Genomic DNA, 16,211 nt, shown 5'->3' on the forward strand with positions numbered 1-16,211 from the left:
TTGGTTGAGCCGTAGACTGAGGAATCATGGTCTGAGGAACACATTAATATACATCATTAGCTTCGTTATCGTCCATTCGATGACTTCAAGCGGTTCTAATAAAACATCAGTGGGCATTGGCATGCCAGGAATAATCATCACATCTCCTTTTATTTGTTTTATCGTGAACTATGTTATTTATTTTATGGACTACATTGTGTGTGAACTATGTTGTTTATTTGTATGTACACTACTTAAATTAATTTGGTTGCCATTGTTGTTTCCATTCATATGTTTGACCAATTAGGTTAAAACAGGAAAAGAAAAGATTTGACACTGGCAAGGGCGGACTAAATGCGGCTAATGGAACAAAGGTGGTCGGACATTCATTTTCATTTTGGTGACTCAACCGCACGAATGTATACATCACGGGGAAATCGGAATGAGATCCAGTATGTGCCTCCCGAACAAGGCTTTGAGTCATGACTTGTGAGTTGCGACAAGGTTCTTTCACGAGCTCCAGTATGCGAGCCAGCCACCATCTTGTCTTATTTTGATATCACCTTCATAAAAGGGTGTCATAAGTTTTATCTAAATTGGAATGTATCTAAATACTATTTACAAATCTTCCATCTCATTTTATAAACGGGGAGAGAGTATTTAAGAAAAAAAAGTGAAAGAAAAATCTCGCCGGCTCGCCGCTTTCTCTCTGTCTTCGCGCGCGCAGTATTTCTGGCGGCGGAGCTCTGACCTCGCCTCGCCCGCCCCCGCCCCCGCCCGTGCCCTAATCGCCGACAGAGGAGGCCTCGGCGCGCCTCCTCATTTCTATCTCTTGCTCGCTCCCCGCCGCCGGTGAGTGAGACCTCTCAGGGGCAGCGCAGCGATGGCATCTTCAACGGGGACTCCGTCGGACGGCGGAGGGGATAGGCCGTGGCAATCTTACCACACTGCATACACCAACGCCAAAGCGGGTAAGTAAATGCACTTGCCCTCTCTGTTCTCCTATGATTGCGCAGGTAGGGTTTGGGGCATTTGGCTGGGCGCTGTCTGTACGAATCCAACGGCATAAATCAGTTTTCTCTAGATTTGGTTTACTTTTTTATTGCCATGCATAACATTGGACTAAATTTGGAGCTTGTTTTTGGCGGACGACTGGATTAACTGTTGACCGGAGCTATGTGCACATAAAAAAACTGAAATAAAGCATACCGAGGAGTATTGGATCGAACCGGAAGCTTACATTTTCACCTTAGTGTCTGATATGTCAAAAATTCACAAGTGCGCGATATTGTTAATTCCATTTGTTTGGCTGGTCATGTCGATGAATCTATTCTTGAGTTAGTTCATAAATGATGATACGATCGCAAAAGAGAAGAGACCATTGTGTTCTCAGTTTGCAGGAGTGGGAACTATAAAAACTCTCCACATGGTTAGCAATACCCTCTTGAGTTGTATTATGTGTTGTCCGGTGCTTTGTTAGCGGTGACCACGGTGTGGTGTTTCTAGTAGTATATAAGGCGTCCGTGTGCTGTACTAAAGGAGCATAGAATAGTACAGGAGTTCAGCATGTAGGACACGGCTTTGATACTTACTCTCTTGTTATGCTGCATTAGGAATGGAGGGAGTTGACAAGGAGAAGGTGCAGAGGGTAATATATGAAATGAGCAAGGGCTCAAAATATTTTGAGAATGAGCAGAAGAAGGAGGCAATTACCAAGCTAAAAATTGAGCATCTGCGTGGACAGTGCGCAAAGTTAACTGATAATGACATATCACATTTTCAGAAGGTATGGGGCAGTAAGTGTGTGTGCTAAGCTTTTATGTTGGTTGTTACTCCCTCCGTCCCGTTATATAAGATGCATTTACAACCTTCTAACTCATATTGGTTGTATAACATCTTATACTTCCTCCATCCATGTGTCGTGTTTCACTCATGTGATCCTGTTTTTCTCTTTTTATGCTGTTACGCTTATGCACTGACAGTCTGACACAATTCCAGGTTGCTGAAAAGAAAATTTTAGAGTTGGAAGCTTCACGAGATCTTTCAAAGATATGGCTTCACACTGACATGGATGCCTTCTATGCTGCTGTTGAGACATTAGAAAATCCGTCCCTGAAGGGAAAACCTTTGGCAGTAGGTAGCATGTCTATGATAGCTACTGCCAGTTACGAGGTTAGCATATGAGGTTATTATGACATGTACTTTCCTGCTAATCTCTAAAAAATGATTAGTGATAATGTACCACTTTCCTGTGGAAGTATGATTGATGAAGTGTCAATCGCCTTATACAGGATTATCTATTTATCCAAAGTGGGCTTGGCTATTCTATTTTTATTAATACTACAAGCAATGTTCCCCATTATCTGGTGTAGGGTAATAATTGATTGAATCATGCAGGCGCGTAAATTTGGAGTCCGTGCAGCAATGCCTGGTTTTATTGGATGTAAACTGTGTCCTGACTTGGTTTTCGTCCGTCCCAATTTTGATAGATACACTCACTATAGTGGATTAGCAAGAAAAGGTATGCAAAATGATGTTCATTTTGAAACATTTGAACATATATGCTATGCTGACCTGAACTAATTATTCAAGTATTTATTGCCTTAGTTTTTGAAAGATATGATCCCAACTTCTTCGCAACAAGTCTAGATGAAGCATACCTAGATATTACAGAAGTCTGCATTGAGAGAGGCATTACAGGCGAGGAGGTAAGCTTAAACTTACCAGTAATCACAACTCTCTCACGGCTTACTTACCAAGTGCATATGACGATATGGCTTGATTTGCCTTCCATGTTTCTATTATTCTTTCAGCATGCTAGTACTGTAATAACGAAAGCTTGCTTCTCACATCGCCTGTGTTTCACACTTCCATTTAAAGGTTGCTTCTGAGCTTAGGGGTGCTGTTCACCAAGAAACTGGCCTAACGTGTAGTGCCGGTGTTGCTCCAAACCGCATGATTGCAAAGGTCAGAGCCTGAAGTTTTTTTTTGCGTAACTTTGATCCCTAGCCTAGAGGGTAACCGACTGTTCATATTATGTGTCTGTTTTGTGCCTGCCTTTGTTTAGATGCCACATTGGGTTAAATTAAAGTAATAAGCTGAGACTTATTGACTGATACTGGCAAGTAGCTCGCTTTCCACAGCCATTATGAGTTGCAATTGGAATGGTTGTTTACCGCACATGACTGGAGATATATAGGCTAACTTGTCATCGTTACTTATTTTAAATACCTTTTACATCCTTATAATTGTTCTGGGGTCTCTTTGCTAGGTTTGCTCTGATATTAACAAGCCTAATGGGCAATTTATTCTGCCAAATGACCGGGATGCTGTGACGACATTTGTGTCAACTTTACCTATAAGAAAGGTACTTTTTTATATCTAGAAGGGTTCTTGTTTGTCAAGGAAGTGTTTTTAACCTATTGTTCTTTTTTCCTTTTCACATTCCATATTCTTTACCTTGGTTAGACCATGGCATATTCATACTAGTATACAGAGTCTTCAACCTAAATTTGTGATATAGGTCCTGAGAATATTTATAGTTATTATTCTACATTTATGAATTCTTATTTTGTTATTAATTAAGTTGGAATGTTATTTACTATGAGACGGTGACATATTCGTATCAGTGTACAGAGTCCTCTCGCCTAAGTTTGTGATATGTTATTTGATAAGTTTGTGACATTTTTAGTTGTTATTTTACATTTATGAATTCTATTTTTGTTATTTGGTTTAGTCAGAAAGTTATTTACTACGAGCTGCTAACTGACGTTTATCTTTTGGCATTCATCAAAACACAAAAAAAACTGATATGTTATTTGAAGATCTGTGTATACAGATAGGTGGTATAGGCAAGGTAACAGAACAGATGTTACATCAGGTTCTTGGAATCAGTACATGCCAGGAGATGCTACAAAAGGCTGCTTTCTTATGTGCTCTTTTTTCAGAAGGCTCAACTGGTCCGTACATTTAGTAGTTTACTAAGCTATATTTTATCTATCCAAACCAGGATATCAGGAATCAATGTTCCGGAACTCAGATTTCTTCATCTGCTCACAAGATATGATCCTTTTAATGCTCTTCAGATTTCTTTCTTTCGGTTGGCCTTGGATTAGGAGGTACAGAAACTCCTGAGCATAGGCTAAGGAAAAGTATGAGTTGTGAGCGAACTTTCTCTGCGACAGATGATTCTTCTTTGCTATTCGAGAAGTTAGGTAAATATTCTGATTCCTTTATAACTAATTAAGTAATTATTGTATAACTCAATTATTGAAGCTTCTTTGGCAATTTCACATGTTGCCATACATATATCATTGGTACTTAAGCAACTAGATTTTGTTACAGAAGACAATAAGAGTAATATCTTCGTAGACTATGTTTGCTCAATGGTTATATATGCACTGCACCAAATCCTCTGCTAGAAAGAGAATTTTTTCGCGAAAACGCAAAAGCATTGCGTTTCGATGCATTGATAGATAAGAAGGTTATATGTACAAATCCTCGAGAGGACTAACACCCCGCCATACAACTCGACCCAAGAAAAAGAAAGCTAATCTAGGGGAGTAGCTGACGAACACCCCGGGCTCCCGCGTCCGCCCGTAGCCGTGCCTCAGCCTTGATGTCGCCGAACAGGGAAGTCACCGAAGGTTGCGCATTGTCGAAGACCGTAGCGTTCCGGTGTTTCCATATCCACCATGCATTACTTCTTGATAGGGTCAATTGAATAATATGGTTAATTCCTTGAGCAAAAATTTCTATTATCCCGTTGAAACTCTTCAGTTCGTCCAGTTTCAACCCTGAATCAAGTGTCATGTACCTTTACTTTTCATAATTGTGGAGTGCTTATAATTTTTAGTAAATGATTAAGCATCACTGCACCATTTCGTTTTTGCTGCAATATCAGGATAACATAATAGAACAGTTGTCATTACTTTGGTGAAAGATTGGCACACTATTGTTTTGTCTGATTGTGTTAATGCCTAAAAGTACCACATAAAACAATCTGTATGGGAATAAATCTCTGTAGGAACATTTAAAAGGTGGTATATATCACTTTTCAGGTGGTATTGCAACTGATATGGCAAGTTGCTAAATTATTTTCAATGCAAAGGTTCACCATACTATTTTCTATTTTCAGATAATCTCGCTGAAAATTTAGCTGATGACATGCAAAAGGAGTGCTTGAAGGGAAGAACGCTAACACTCAAACTAAAAACTGCAGCTTTTGAGGTAGCACTGACTAGTTTTTGTAACCATTGAAATGGGATTTGTTTGTTTCATGACTGACTAGATCAATGAACCATCTAAACCAGGTTAGGACGAGAGCAGCAACTGCACCGAACTATATCAGCTCCAAGGAAGACATACTGATCTACGCTAAGAAGTTGCTTAAGGCTGAACTGCCTCTTTCTCTGAGATTGATGGGTAGGTGTGAGGATCTGAACTACTCCCTCCGGTCCATAATAAGTGTCGCCTATTTAGTACAAGGTCGTACTAAATCAGCGACACTTATTATGGATTGGATTTTGTGTCAAGTTTGATGACCACTAGTTGGCTGGAACTTCTTCCAGATTTGCTTTGAACTTCTGATATGTCTTACAAGCTCGGATCACAATAACCTGTACCTGAATCTCATCGTCTCCGAAAGTATTCATTACAAACTTGCACTGGTTGGGTCATCTTCAAGTTGGTCTAGCTGCTTTGGCAGGAGGGCATGTAATTTTGGCTTGGTGCATGTTTTAAATTTTACCTTATCAATTGGAGTGCAATGAACATAAAAGGCATACTGCACATTGATCTTTTTGTATCTGCATATTTTGATGTATTTTCTTATATCGTTAGTATTACATTCCTTATAGACGTTTCTTTGCTCTTGCTACTCAGTGAAGTCAACTTTAACTGTCTAATGCACTTCTGCAGGGTTGCGAATGTCTCACTTTCACGGTGAGAAGGATGATTCGACCAGCCCAACACAAAAGACGCTAGATCGTTTTTTCCATTCGTCAGAAAATAACTCAAATACCAATGGAACAAATGGTGCAAGTTCCGTTGATGCCTCGGGAGGGAATAACTATTGTAATGATGTGACAACGAAGGATGAGTGTTCGATACATGATGCTGGAAAAGATGTCTCGATAGATCAACAGGCATTCTTCTCACATAATGAGAAATTATCTGTTCCAGAAGGTACTGTCTCAAGCAACATGAAGGTACCGTCTCAACCTCTCGACTGAGATTTTGTTCATCATTTATTTTAGCCAACAGAAAAGGTCAATCAAACTCTGGTCCTTATGCAGGTTACACAGATTGAGAAGTTTGATGAGTCGGCCAACTGCAAAGCTCCCGCTTCATCGAGTAAACCTGATCAGCATTTCTGGCTTGATGGCTATATATGTTCCCTCTGTGGGTTTGAACTACCTCCGTGTTTTGAGGAGGAAAGGCAAGAACATTCGGATTTCCACTTGGCTGAAATGTTGCAGAAGGAAGATGCGGCAGACAGACATGGTCACCTCTCAAAGGAGAGGTATTTCTCTGCTGCCACATGCTCAGTATATTTGTTGTTGCCTATTGCTTTTATGCTTCTGCCACCACAATACCTTTGAACTAGCTGTAGCTACTGAAGCGTTCATTAGGAACTGTTCACTAGATTGTGGTTGTGCACATACTAAAGATTATTATGCTATTCCCTATGTGTTTATGCTAACTTTAGTTCTCATTATTATTTCGAAAAAAACGACGAGTTTAACGAGAGACTATCCAAGCAGCATAGATTTTATGTTTGATAATTCTGACACCATTAGAGATGAGTTGAACTGGGTGTTAACATACCTTGTTTCCATTATCCTGTACTCTGTTAGCAGGTTAGCTGAGAGGCCATGCTCCACTACACCCACACAGAAGAAGAGACTGAAGCCCTCCAAAGAAGGCAAGCATATACCTATTGATTCTTTCTTCCTCAAATGTAACAAGAAGGTGTAAAGCTGATACATGTTCTTAGGCAACACTGTAACGATGTAACAATTCCTCCTGAGTGGATGGCTCACTTACAAACTGCTGTACATGTAATTTTCCCTTGTGTTGTTGAGAGTAATATGTAAATATCACGTCAGCATTTGTTTTTTTTATAACTGAGCACTTGAGTAATTGGTTATGGAAGAGCTGGAGTTGTCCAGAGGAGAAATGGAGTTTTAGAGCATCTCCAGCCGCGTCCCCCAAAGAGATTTGGGGCGCGCCGGACAAAAAATGCGTTCCAACCGCGTCCCCCAAAGCCCATTTTTGTCCGGCGCGGTCCGATACGGTGTCCGGCGCCCCGAGCCCGTTCCCGTCCCACAAGAGACGCACCGGGGACGCTGGACACAACGAAAAGCGAGGCGGAGAGTGGCGGGGCCGACTCGTCAGCGGCTCAGTGAAAAATCGTCTCCCACTCCCGCCAAATCCCGCCCCTCCCGCCATATCGTGCCTATCCCGCCGCGTATTTCTGGCCTCCCCCGCGCCAATTCATTTCTCCTTTCCCCGCCGCCGATTCATTTCTCCTTTCCCCCGCCGATTCGTTTCTCCCTCCCGCCGTCCACCCGCCGCCGCTACCTTCTCCCCATTCCATGATGCCGCCGGTAGCCCCCAAGAAGATGGCCAAGAAAGCGGCCAAGAAGCCGCCGGGCAATGCGACGAAAGGGGCGAAGCGCCGTTCGCGAAGCCGCGGAAGGCGCCGGCCCCGAAGAAGAGGCCGGAAGGATTGACCGATGATCGGTGGCATGAAGACCGGCCCGCGCCGGGAAGATGTCGACGGCGGAGCGGAAAGGGCGGAGGGCGGCGGAGCAGGAGAAGAAGGCTCTGGCGGTGCGCCAGCACCACCACATAATGGCCGGGTGTATCGCCGCCACCAACGTGAGCCCATATAGTACGAACGTGCCGGGTGTACGTTCCGGGAGTCTTCTCTCCGTCGTCATCCGCCTTCTACAACGATGCCCCCACTCCCGGGTGCGTGACGCCTAACTTGTCGCCGCACTACCAGGATGCGCTGCCGCATGGCGGCTTCAACCCCAACAACCTCTACTCCCCGGCGTACGAGCAGCGCGAGCCAGGACCCGGTGCGGACGGCGACCCTTTCACTGGCCACAGGGGGCCGCTCGAATTCGACGGCGCCGGTGCTGAGGGTGCTGAGGAAGAGGAGGACGATGAAGAGGAGGGGGTGGAGGACGAGGACGAGGACGACGACGAGGACGAAGAGGGCGGCGAGGAAGAAGACGAGGAGGGTGCCGGTGACGATGATCTCGTGGAGGTCGACGCGGACGGCGTGAAGAAGAAAAAGAAGAAGAAGGCGTCGGGCACACGAGGCCCCAAGTTGACGGCTTTGGAGGATCTTTGTCTGTGCGAGTCGTGGGTGACGGTGAGCTATGACTCCATCATCGGCGCCAACCAAAAACACGGGAAGTATTGGGCGAGAATCAAGGCCGAGTTCGATGAGCGCAAGCTCATCAAGGGCGACTACAACAAAGTGACAATGAAGAGGAGCCAAAAGGCAATGTCGACGCGATGGGCCATCATCCAGGCGTCGGTGAACTCCTTCCATGGATACCATCAGGAATTACTGACCAGAGCCAAGAGCGGCGCCGACCTCTCCCAAATGGTACGCCTCTTTCTTCCATAATCTGTAGCGCCTACATTGTGTTCGATGAAATGATTCTGCTTCCTTTGGCTAGTTTGATAGGGCCATGGAGGTTTACGCGAGGAACTCGGATGGGCATAAGCCGTTCGCGCTGATGCATTGCTATAGCAAGCTCAAAGGGAATGAGAAATGACGGTTGACGCGTCTGTCGCCGTCCAAGGGGAAGGACGCCATTGATCTGGACGCGGCGTCGGCAACGTCGGCAGGGCGTCCTACTGGCAACAAGGCTGCCAAGGCCGCCTTGGCCGACGCCGCGTCGGGTGAGAAGACGCGAGCGTCGATCACGAAATGCCTCGCGGACGTCTCCTCGACCTTTCTCTCCCGCGCCAAAAAGAACGACGAAAGGTGGGTGGAGCTGCTTAAGAGGCAAGAGGAGAAGTTGGAGCTCAAGAAACGCAGGGACGACATGTCCCCGCTCGAGAGCGTCGACGAGAGGAATGTCTCCCCGGACGCGGGCGGCGCACAACTTCTTCAAAGGCCGGATCCTCGACGACATCGAAGCCAAAATGGCGGCGGCCGACGCGGCGGCCCGGGAAGCGGCAGCCGGCAAGCATCGCGGCGCAAGAGCCGGCTGCGGCGTCTTCGACTCGCTACACCATCGTCGGCCTACGCGACGGCGGCGGAGGAGACGAGTATGCACGGCACCGGGCGGATCGCGACGAGGTCATCGTGATCGACGGGCCTGCGTCGACTCAGGATACGTCGCCGTCGACCAACCCCTTCTTCTAATTTAGCATGCACTACATGGTCTGTAATATGATCGCCGCTACTCTGATCGCGCTACTCTGATCGCCGCTACTCTGATCGGCGGGAACGATCTCTTTTGAATGCAAAATTTGAATTCTTGATTGGGGGCGGCGTTTGGGGGACGCGGGCTGGGAGCGATGTCCCCAAAGCGCACAGCGAACAAAACACGTCCCCCAAACGCTCAATCCGGCGCGGTTTGGGGGACGCTTTGGGGACGCGGCTGGAGATGCTCTTAGAGGTGACTTCATGGTTGCGTTTCGTGTGAAATTCCAAGGATGCATCTGCGTTCATGAAAAGATTGAACTACTAAACCTAACTGGCCGATTAATGAAAGAATTGCTGCAAAGAGGAATGGAATATTTTTTCTTGACAGTAACAAATAGGGAATTTTCAGAGAAAATAAATATCTGCCGACGACCAGTCGACCACATTACCGGTAAGTGTCGAGTCAAATGCAAGAAACACGTAAAAACGAAAATACTCCGATAAAAAGATGCACAGCTGCTTCCTTGCTCGGCCCTTCCAGCTCGCCTCTCTCTCCGGAGCGGCGTCATCCTCCGCACCGGCAGCTCTCCCCTGCCGTCGGACCCCATGGGCGCGCCCGGGTTCCGGCGGGGCGACCCTGACGCTACGGAGGCCATCTCGCCGGAAGCCCCACGGCGCGGCGGAGAGCCTCGGCCGCCGCTGCCTCAGCTTTGCCGCCGCCGCCGGCCAGCTCTCCAACTTCAATCGAGCACAACATGTCAGACTCTCTCGCCCTCCCTGTCCCGTTAGTTAGTCTGCGCTTGAAATCAGAGGTCACGAAACAATCCATGTACTTAGCCGACTGAAATCTTAGACTTAGGATGCTTTGTGGTTGTAATCTTTTCCCCCTCGAAATGGGAGATACTCTGGCCTCTGTATCTAAGTGATACGTACATACAACCTTTATTTCATTTATTCAACAAAGACTGGCAGTGGTTGTAATTGCGCTCTAAGTTTTACCATTTCATTTGCACCAGTGCAGTATTATTTTGGTACTTACTTTGTCATATTAACTGGGAAAAGAAACTTGTGTATATGGATTGCAGGAGAAGCTGCAGGTTGCTGTATTCGCAACCAAAGCCACTGCGCAGTTAGAAAATGGTAACTATATAAGGATTCTTGTAATTTGGACCTCAAGTTGTACCCCCTTTTTTTGTAATGTAGCCTGAAAACGCTGCTAGTGTCTAATCATGTCGCCCAAAACATATGTACCCAGGTCTTTCACTCCAGAGCCAGTACGTTGTTCCTGAAGATGTCAAAGCGGCGGGGTTTCAGATCGATGCCGATGAACTGACATGGATTGTCGAAAGCCGTGACACCGAAAGGTTGGCTGTCCATGGCCAATTAGATGGAATTGCAGACAAGTTAGCGACATCGTTGACTGACGGGATAAGCACGCATGAGGACCTCTTGAATCGGAGGCAGGAAATATATGGAGTAAACAAGTTCGCTGAGAGCGAGGTCCGCAGCTTGTGGGAGTTTGTGTGGGAAGCACTGCAAGATACCACTCTTATAATCCTTGCTGCATGTGCTCTTGTCTCTTTGGCTGTTGGCGTCGCCACAGAAGGTTGGCTAAATGGCTCCCATGATGGCATTGGAATTATTGCGAGTATCCTCCTGGTTGTTTCTGTTACCGCCACAAGTAACTACCAGCAGTCCTTGCAGTTCAGGGACCTGGACAAAGAGAAGAGGAAAATTCTTGTTCAGGTTACAAGGAATGGATTCAGACAAAAGATATTAATAGATGATCTTCTTGCTGGTGATGTCGTCCATCTGTCTGTTGGAGATCAGGTTCCTGCGGATGGTCTCTTTATTTCTGGATTTTCTGTGTTGGTCGACGAGTCCAGTCTAACTGGAGAGAGTGAGCCTGTTGATGTAAATGAAGACAAGCCTTTTCTTGTATCAGGGACCAAGGTCCTAGATGGGTCCGGTCAAATGCTCGTTACATCGGTTGGGATGCGGACGCAATGGGGCAAACTAATGGCTGCTCTTACTGAAGGTGGGAATGATGAAACTCCACTGCAGGTTAAACTTGGTGGAGTTGCAAATATTATTGGGAAAGTTGGTCTATTTTTTGCAGTCTTAACTTTCATTGTCCTCTCCCAAGAGTTAATTGGCCAGAAATATCATGATGGGCTTCTTTTAAGCTGGTCAGGGGATGACGTGCTAGAGATACTGAATCATTTTGCGGTTGCAGTTACAATCGTTGTCGTTGCTGTGCCTGAGGGGTTGCCGTTAGCAGTCACACTGAGCCTTGCGTATGCAATGGAGAAAATGATGAATGACAAGGCACTGGTTCGGCAGTTGGCTGCGTGCGAAACTATGGGATCAGCCACGGTCATTTGCAGTGATAAGACAGGAACACTAACATCCAACCGTATGACTGTTGTTAAGGCCTGCATCTGTGGGAACACCATGGAAGTTAACGACCCACTGAGTACTTCAGAACTCCCACAAGTTGCGGTAGAAACTCTTCTAGAGTCCATATTTAATAACACTAGTGGTGATGTGGTAATTAACCAAGATGGGAAGCAAGATATAATTGGTACCCCCACTGAGGTAGCTTTGCTGGAGTTTGCACTGTCCCTAGGTGGAAACTATAAACAAAAACGGCAGGAAACTAAGATCGTCAAAGTGGAGCCTTTTAGTTCAGCAAAAAAGAGGATGAGCGTTATTCTCGAGCTTCCTGGAGAACAATACCATGCACATTGTAAGGGTGCTTCAGAAATAGTACTGGCCGCCTGTGATAGGTTCATAGATGACAGAGGTACTATTGTTCCCCTTGATAGGGAAACTGCGAACAAGTTCAGTGATATCATTGAAAGCTTTTCCAGTGAAGCACTTCGGACACTCTGCCTTGCTTATAGGGTATTGGAAGATGGCGCTACGCACGATGAAATACCGCCACAAGGATACACATTCATTGCCATTGTTGGTATTAAAGATCCTGTGCGCCCCGGTGTCAGGGAGTCTGTGGCAAGTTGCCGGTCTGCTGGCATTGCGGTAAAAATGGTTACAGGAGACAATATTAATACAGCTAAGGCGATTGCTCGTGAATGTGGTATACTTACTGATGACGGTCTTGCTATTGAGGGTGCTGAGTTTAGAGAGAAAAGCCCCAAAGAACTCCTTGAGCTGATTCCAAAAATGCAGGTTTGTCATGCCCCTATTTTATCTTGGCTTAGCCAAGTATGTACCCATCTAGTGAGTTCTCATGTGACATTCCTGTGCACTGTAGGTACTTGCCCGATCATCCCCACTTGACAAGCATACACTTGTGAAACACTTGCGCACAACGTTCAACGAAGTTGTTGCTGTGACTGGTGATGGCACTAATGATGCACCTGCACTGCGTGAGGCAGATATTGGACTTGCCATGGGCATTGCGGGGACTGAGGTATTAACAGGCCGAGTAATGTGTACATAGCCTTGAAATATTTTTGGCTTGTACTATACATCTTTCCAGTTCTATATGAAATTATGAAGGGAAATTTGGCTTCAAAGTGGAGTGGACCCTTGGAGTTGGATTATTCATAGGACCCTAACAGTATATACTTGGTTTAACTTGCTATTGGTAGTTTCCTAACATTATTTTCTGGTGATTTTAGGAATCAAATTGAAATATTTATCTTGTTCCTGGTGGTTCCAGGGGTCCATCATGAAAGATAATAACTATGCATTGTCTGTAATCTGAATTTCTGGTGTTGGTGAAGCATTGTCTAAGTTAGCGCCAGCCATTTGCTCTCGGAGTATCTTAAATTGCTTTATGCATTTGTAGGTGGCTAAAGAGAGTGCTGATGTCATAATTCTTGATGACAACTTCTCCACGATTGTCACTGTTGCGAAATGGGGACGCTCTGTTTACATCAACATCCAAAAGTTTGTGCAGTTCCAGCTGACCGTTAACATTGTTGCATTACTAGTTAACTTCTCCTCCGCATGCTTTACTGGTATGTCTTACTCATGATGTTGTTGGTTTCAATGCAACTCCATCTCAGTATCTCACGATCGAAATTCTCATGCCAGGTGATGCACCACTGACAGCTGTTCAACTTCTTTGGGTTAACATGATCATGGACACCCTAGGTGCACTAGCACTTGCCACTGAACCACCTAATGATAACTTGATGGAGAAAGCACCTGTAGGAAGGACAGGAAAATTCATCACAAACGTGATGTGGAGGAATATTCTGGGGCAATCATTGTACCAGTTCACGGTCCTCTGGTATCTACAATCTCAAGGGAGATTTGTGTTTGGGCTTGAAGGCTCTGAGGCTGATACTGTCCTAAATACGATTATATTCAACACTTTCGTCTTCTGCCAGGTATGTCGGCTGTCGTAAAATCCTCTCCCCTTTCAACATTCTTGCTTCGGAAGTACAAGGGGCAGAAAGGAGTTAATAGAGCAGAAGCTGATTGAGATGAGGGAGATGTTATAAAGATTATCTTTTCATCAGCAAGGAGAGAATCTTTATCACATTTCCATCCACTCGATCAGCTTCTGTTGGTTTAATGCGGTGATAGTAATTATTTGATTTAAATTGCCAAGAGAAGTGGATAATTTATTTGCAGAGGATAACTGCAATGTGGTTTTTTTTGATTTTGAGGTTTCCGTTTTCACCGCATACTCGTGGAATCAAATAATTTGCTTTTTTTTTTCTCCTGCATTGTTTGCCTTTTAATGTATCGTATCTCCATAGGTATTCAATGAGGTCAGCTCGAGAGAGATGGAGGAGATCAATGTTCTGAAGGGCTTGTCAGAGAACTCCATTTTCGTGGGCGTTCTCACCGGCACTGTCATCTTCCAGTTCATCCTGGTCCAGTTCCTGGGCGACTTTGCTAACACCACACCACTGACCCAGCTCCAGTGGCTCATCTGCGTCCTCTTTGGCTTTCTTGGTATGCCCGTTGCTGCTGCAATCAAGCTGATTTCCGTAGAACCCCACTCAGAAGACGACGGGTATGGAAAGTCGTAGGCTACGCAAAAATCTCTGCAATTTATGTATCGTGGAAGCTGGTGCTGACCCAAGAATCCAGGATTGGCACCATAAAGTGAAGAAACATCCAGTTCAATGCACTTCTGCTTGCCTCAGATCAGCCATGCAGTGAAGATTAACCAGCTGTAGAACTACTAAACTGTAAAGTGTGCAGCACAAAAAAATTCATACATATATGATACACTTTGTGCTATGAGGTTCAACTGGTGTATCACATAAACCTCAGACTGCACATACGTAATATACTCTATCCATCCATTAAAAAGATGTCAAAGATTTGTTTAGATTTGGATGTATCTATACACTAGTGTCTAAATACATCTAAATTTAGACAAACTTGCGACATCTTTTTATAGACACAGGTAGTACTATTGTTACGCTGATTATAGTAGTTGATTAATTCTTAAAAGAAATTGATCTGTTCTAACAAATAAGCACTTCAGTGCTCATACACAAGTGTTCCCGCAACACATGGTTTCTGTTTACAGATGAAATGGTCGTTATTGGATTTCAAATTTGTGCAATTAACGATTTCTGTTACACGTAGACGTCCATGCACAGTTGCAACAAAGGTACATAGGGCACTATTACAAAATGCTCTGTTTACAACTCATTCCATAGCGCTCTTCCAAACTGCACTTGAGTGAAAGGATTGGCTCCGGAATCAAGAAACCAATTGCCATATATCTACACAGTTGCCAGGTCAACTAACTCCCCACAGCATCAGTCAAGCTCACCAGAATGTATGCATCATAGGTCGGAGAGGACTGACTGTATCAATACTTTTGCGCTCTCCAGTTGCTGCCTTGGACCTTCATCATCAACAAGGTTGTCCCTGCAATGCCTGTCGATCTCAAAGAAATTCTCGCGCAGAGAGTCACAAGTGAGCTGCAGCTTCTCAGAGGCTGAAGAGTCGCTCCCAAGCAGCCTGGCACAAATGAAGCGCGTCAAGCCTAAGACGACACCGTGCTGCGCTCTCTGCAGTCCCAACTGAATTGCAGAGACCAAAATGCCACCCACAGAATCCAGGATTCTTGGGCTTCCTTTCTTCAGCAGGATCACCATAATTTCTGCTAGCTTTCTGGATGACGGCGAATCCTCATGTTCGCTGCCCTGCTCGCTCTGATCATCCTCTCTAGCTTCTTCAGCGTCAAGCAGCTCACTCTTGGCCAGGGCAACAACCCACAGAGGCAAGTCAGAGTCACCCAAGTTCCACATGTTAGCCATCTCATTCTCTGCCCCGATTAACCAGCGGCATCCAAGACCCAGTATCAGGACTGGTAGCCACTGTTTTACAACAGAAACTAATGGGGTCGCAAATCTCGGGCCTGCAAAGGATTCAACAGCAGGTACAAGATCTAGAAGATTATTGGCAAGGAGAAAGGCCTCCTCCAGGGGACTTGGACTTGATGACTCGGTTGAGCCTGCCAGCACCAAATGAAGCAGTTTGGCTGCGTATGTGAAGGAGCTTCTCGTAAGGATCAGTATGTCTTTTAGATCGTCCCCATTGAAAGATGAGCTCTCATGATGCCCTTTCATGGCTGAAACTGCATATTTTGTGTAAGATGATGCAAATCTGACACATCTTACTTTACTATCATGCACCAGCTTGATGGTTGTTGTGTCGACAATGAACTTAAGAATTGAAGTGCCAAGCATAATCACATTTATAGTGCCTTTCACTGAATTTTCTGCACAAGATGCATCAATCACTTATTATGAGGTAATAAGCAAAATTATGCAGGATTAATAACAAAATGCACAGATAACGATGATTGTAAACATGAACATTTATTACT

The 16,211-nt window shown here is 45.1% G+C and overlaps 2 protein-coding genes across 2 annotated transcripts in view; one reads left to right on the plus strand and one right to left on the minus strand.

The window, feature by feature from the left end:
- Nucleotides 1-803: 803 nt before the first annotated feature.
- On the plus strand, nucleotides 804-14,620 carry LOC124696527 (calcium-transporting ATPase 3, plasma membrane-type-like). Its single transcript, XM_047229243.1, has 21 exons — nucleotides 804-950; nucleotides 1,593-1,765; nucleotides 1,978-2,151; nucleotides 2,377-2,500; nucleotides 2,587-2,687; nucleotides 2,860-2,946; nucleotides 3,251-3,346; nucleotides 3,818-3,938; nucleotides 4,065-4,193; nucleotides 5,117-5,208; nucleotides 5,292-5,403; nucleotides 5,899-6,188; nucleotides 6,276-6,502; nucleotides 6,840-6,951; nucleotides 9,885-10,133; nucleotides 10,462-10,516; nucleotides 10,632-12,568; nucleotides 12,654-12,812; nucleotides 13,194-13,365; nucleotides 13,442-13,740; nucleotides 14,116-14,620. The coding sequence occupies exons 1-21, from the start codon at nucleotides 863-865 to the stop codon at nucleotides 14,389-14,391; spliced, it is 5,073 nt and encodes a 1,690-aa protein (XP_047085199.1). The 5' UTR covers nucleotides 804-862; the 3' UTR covers nucleotides 14,392-14,620.
- Nucleotides 14,621-14,914: 294 nt separating this feature from the next.
- LOC124699493 overlaps nucleotides 14,915-16,211 on the minus strand; it is a 5,656-nt gene continuing 4,359 nt past the window's right edge. Inside the window, exon 5 of the mRNA XM_047231790.1 lies at nucleotides 14,915-16,103. Within this exon, the coding sequence (XP_047087746.1) occupies nucleotides 15,163-16,103 (941 nt within the window). The 3' untranslated portion in view covers nucleotides 14,915-15,162. The remainder of the gene's footprint in view (nucleotides 16,104-16,211) is intronic.

This window comes from Lolium rigidum, chromosome 3 (assembly GCF_022539505.1).
Source record: "Lolium rigidum isolate FL_2022 chromosome 3, APGP_CSIRO_Lrig_0.1, whole genome shotgun sequence".
NCBI lineage: Eukaryota > Viridiplantae > Streptophyta > Magnoliopsida > Poales > Poaceae > Lolium > Lolium rigidum.

Bases quoted from the DNA above. Each gene is read 5' to 3' on its own strand.
- LOC124696527 (XM_047229243.1), top strand. From the start codon at position 863: ATGGCATCTTCAACGGGGACTCCGTCGGACGGCGGAGGGGATAGGCCG. The intron at 4,194-5,116 runs GTAAATATTCTG...TTCTATTTTCAG, and splicing joins TTTGCTATTCGAGAAGTTAG to ATAATCTCGCTGAAAATTTA. The intron at 12,569-12,653 runs GTTTGTCATGCC...TGTGCACTGTAG, and splicing joins AGCTGATTCCAAAAATGCAG to GTACTTGCCCGATCATCCCC.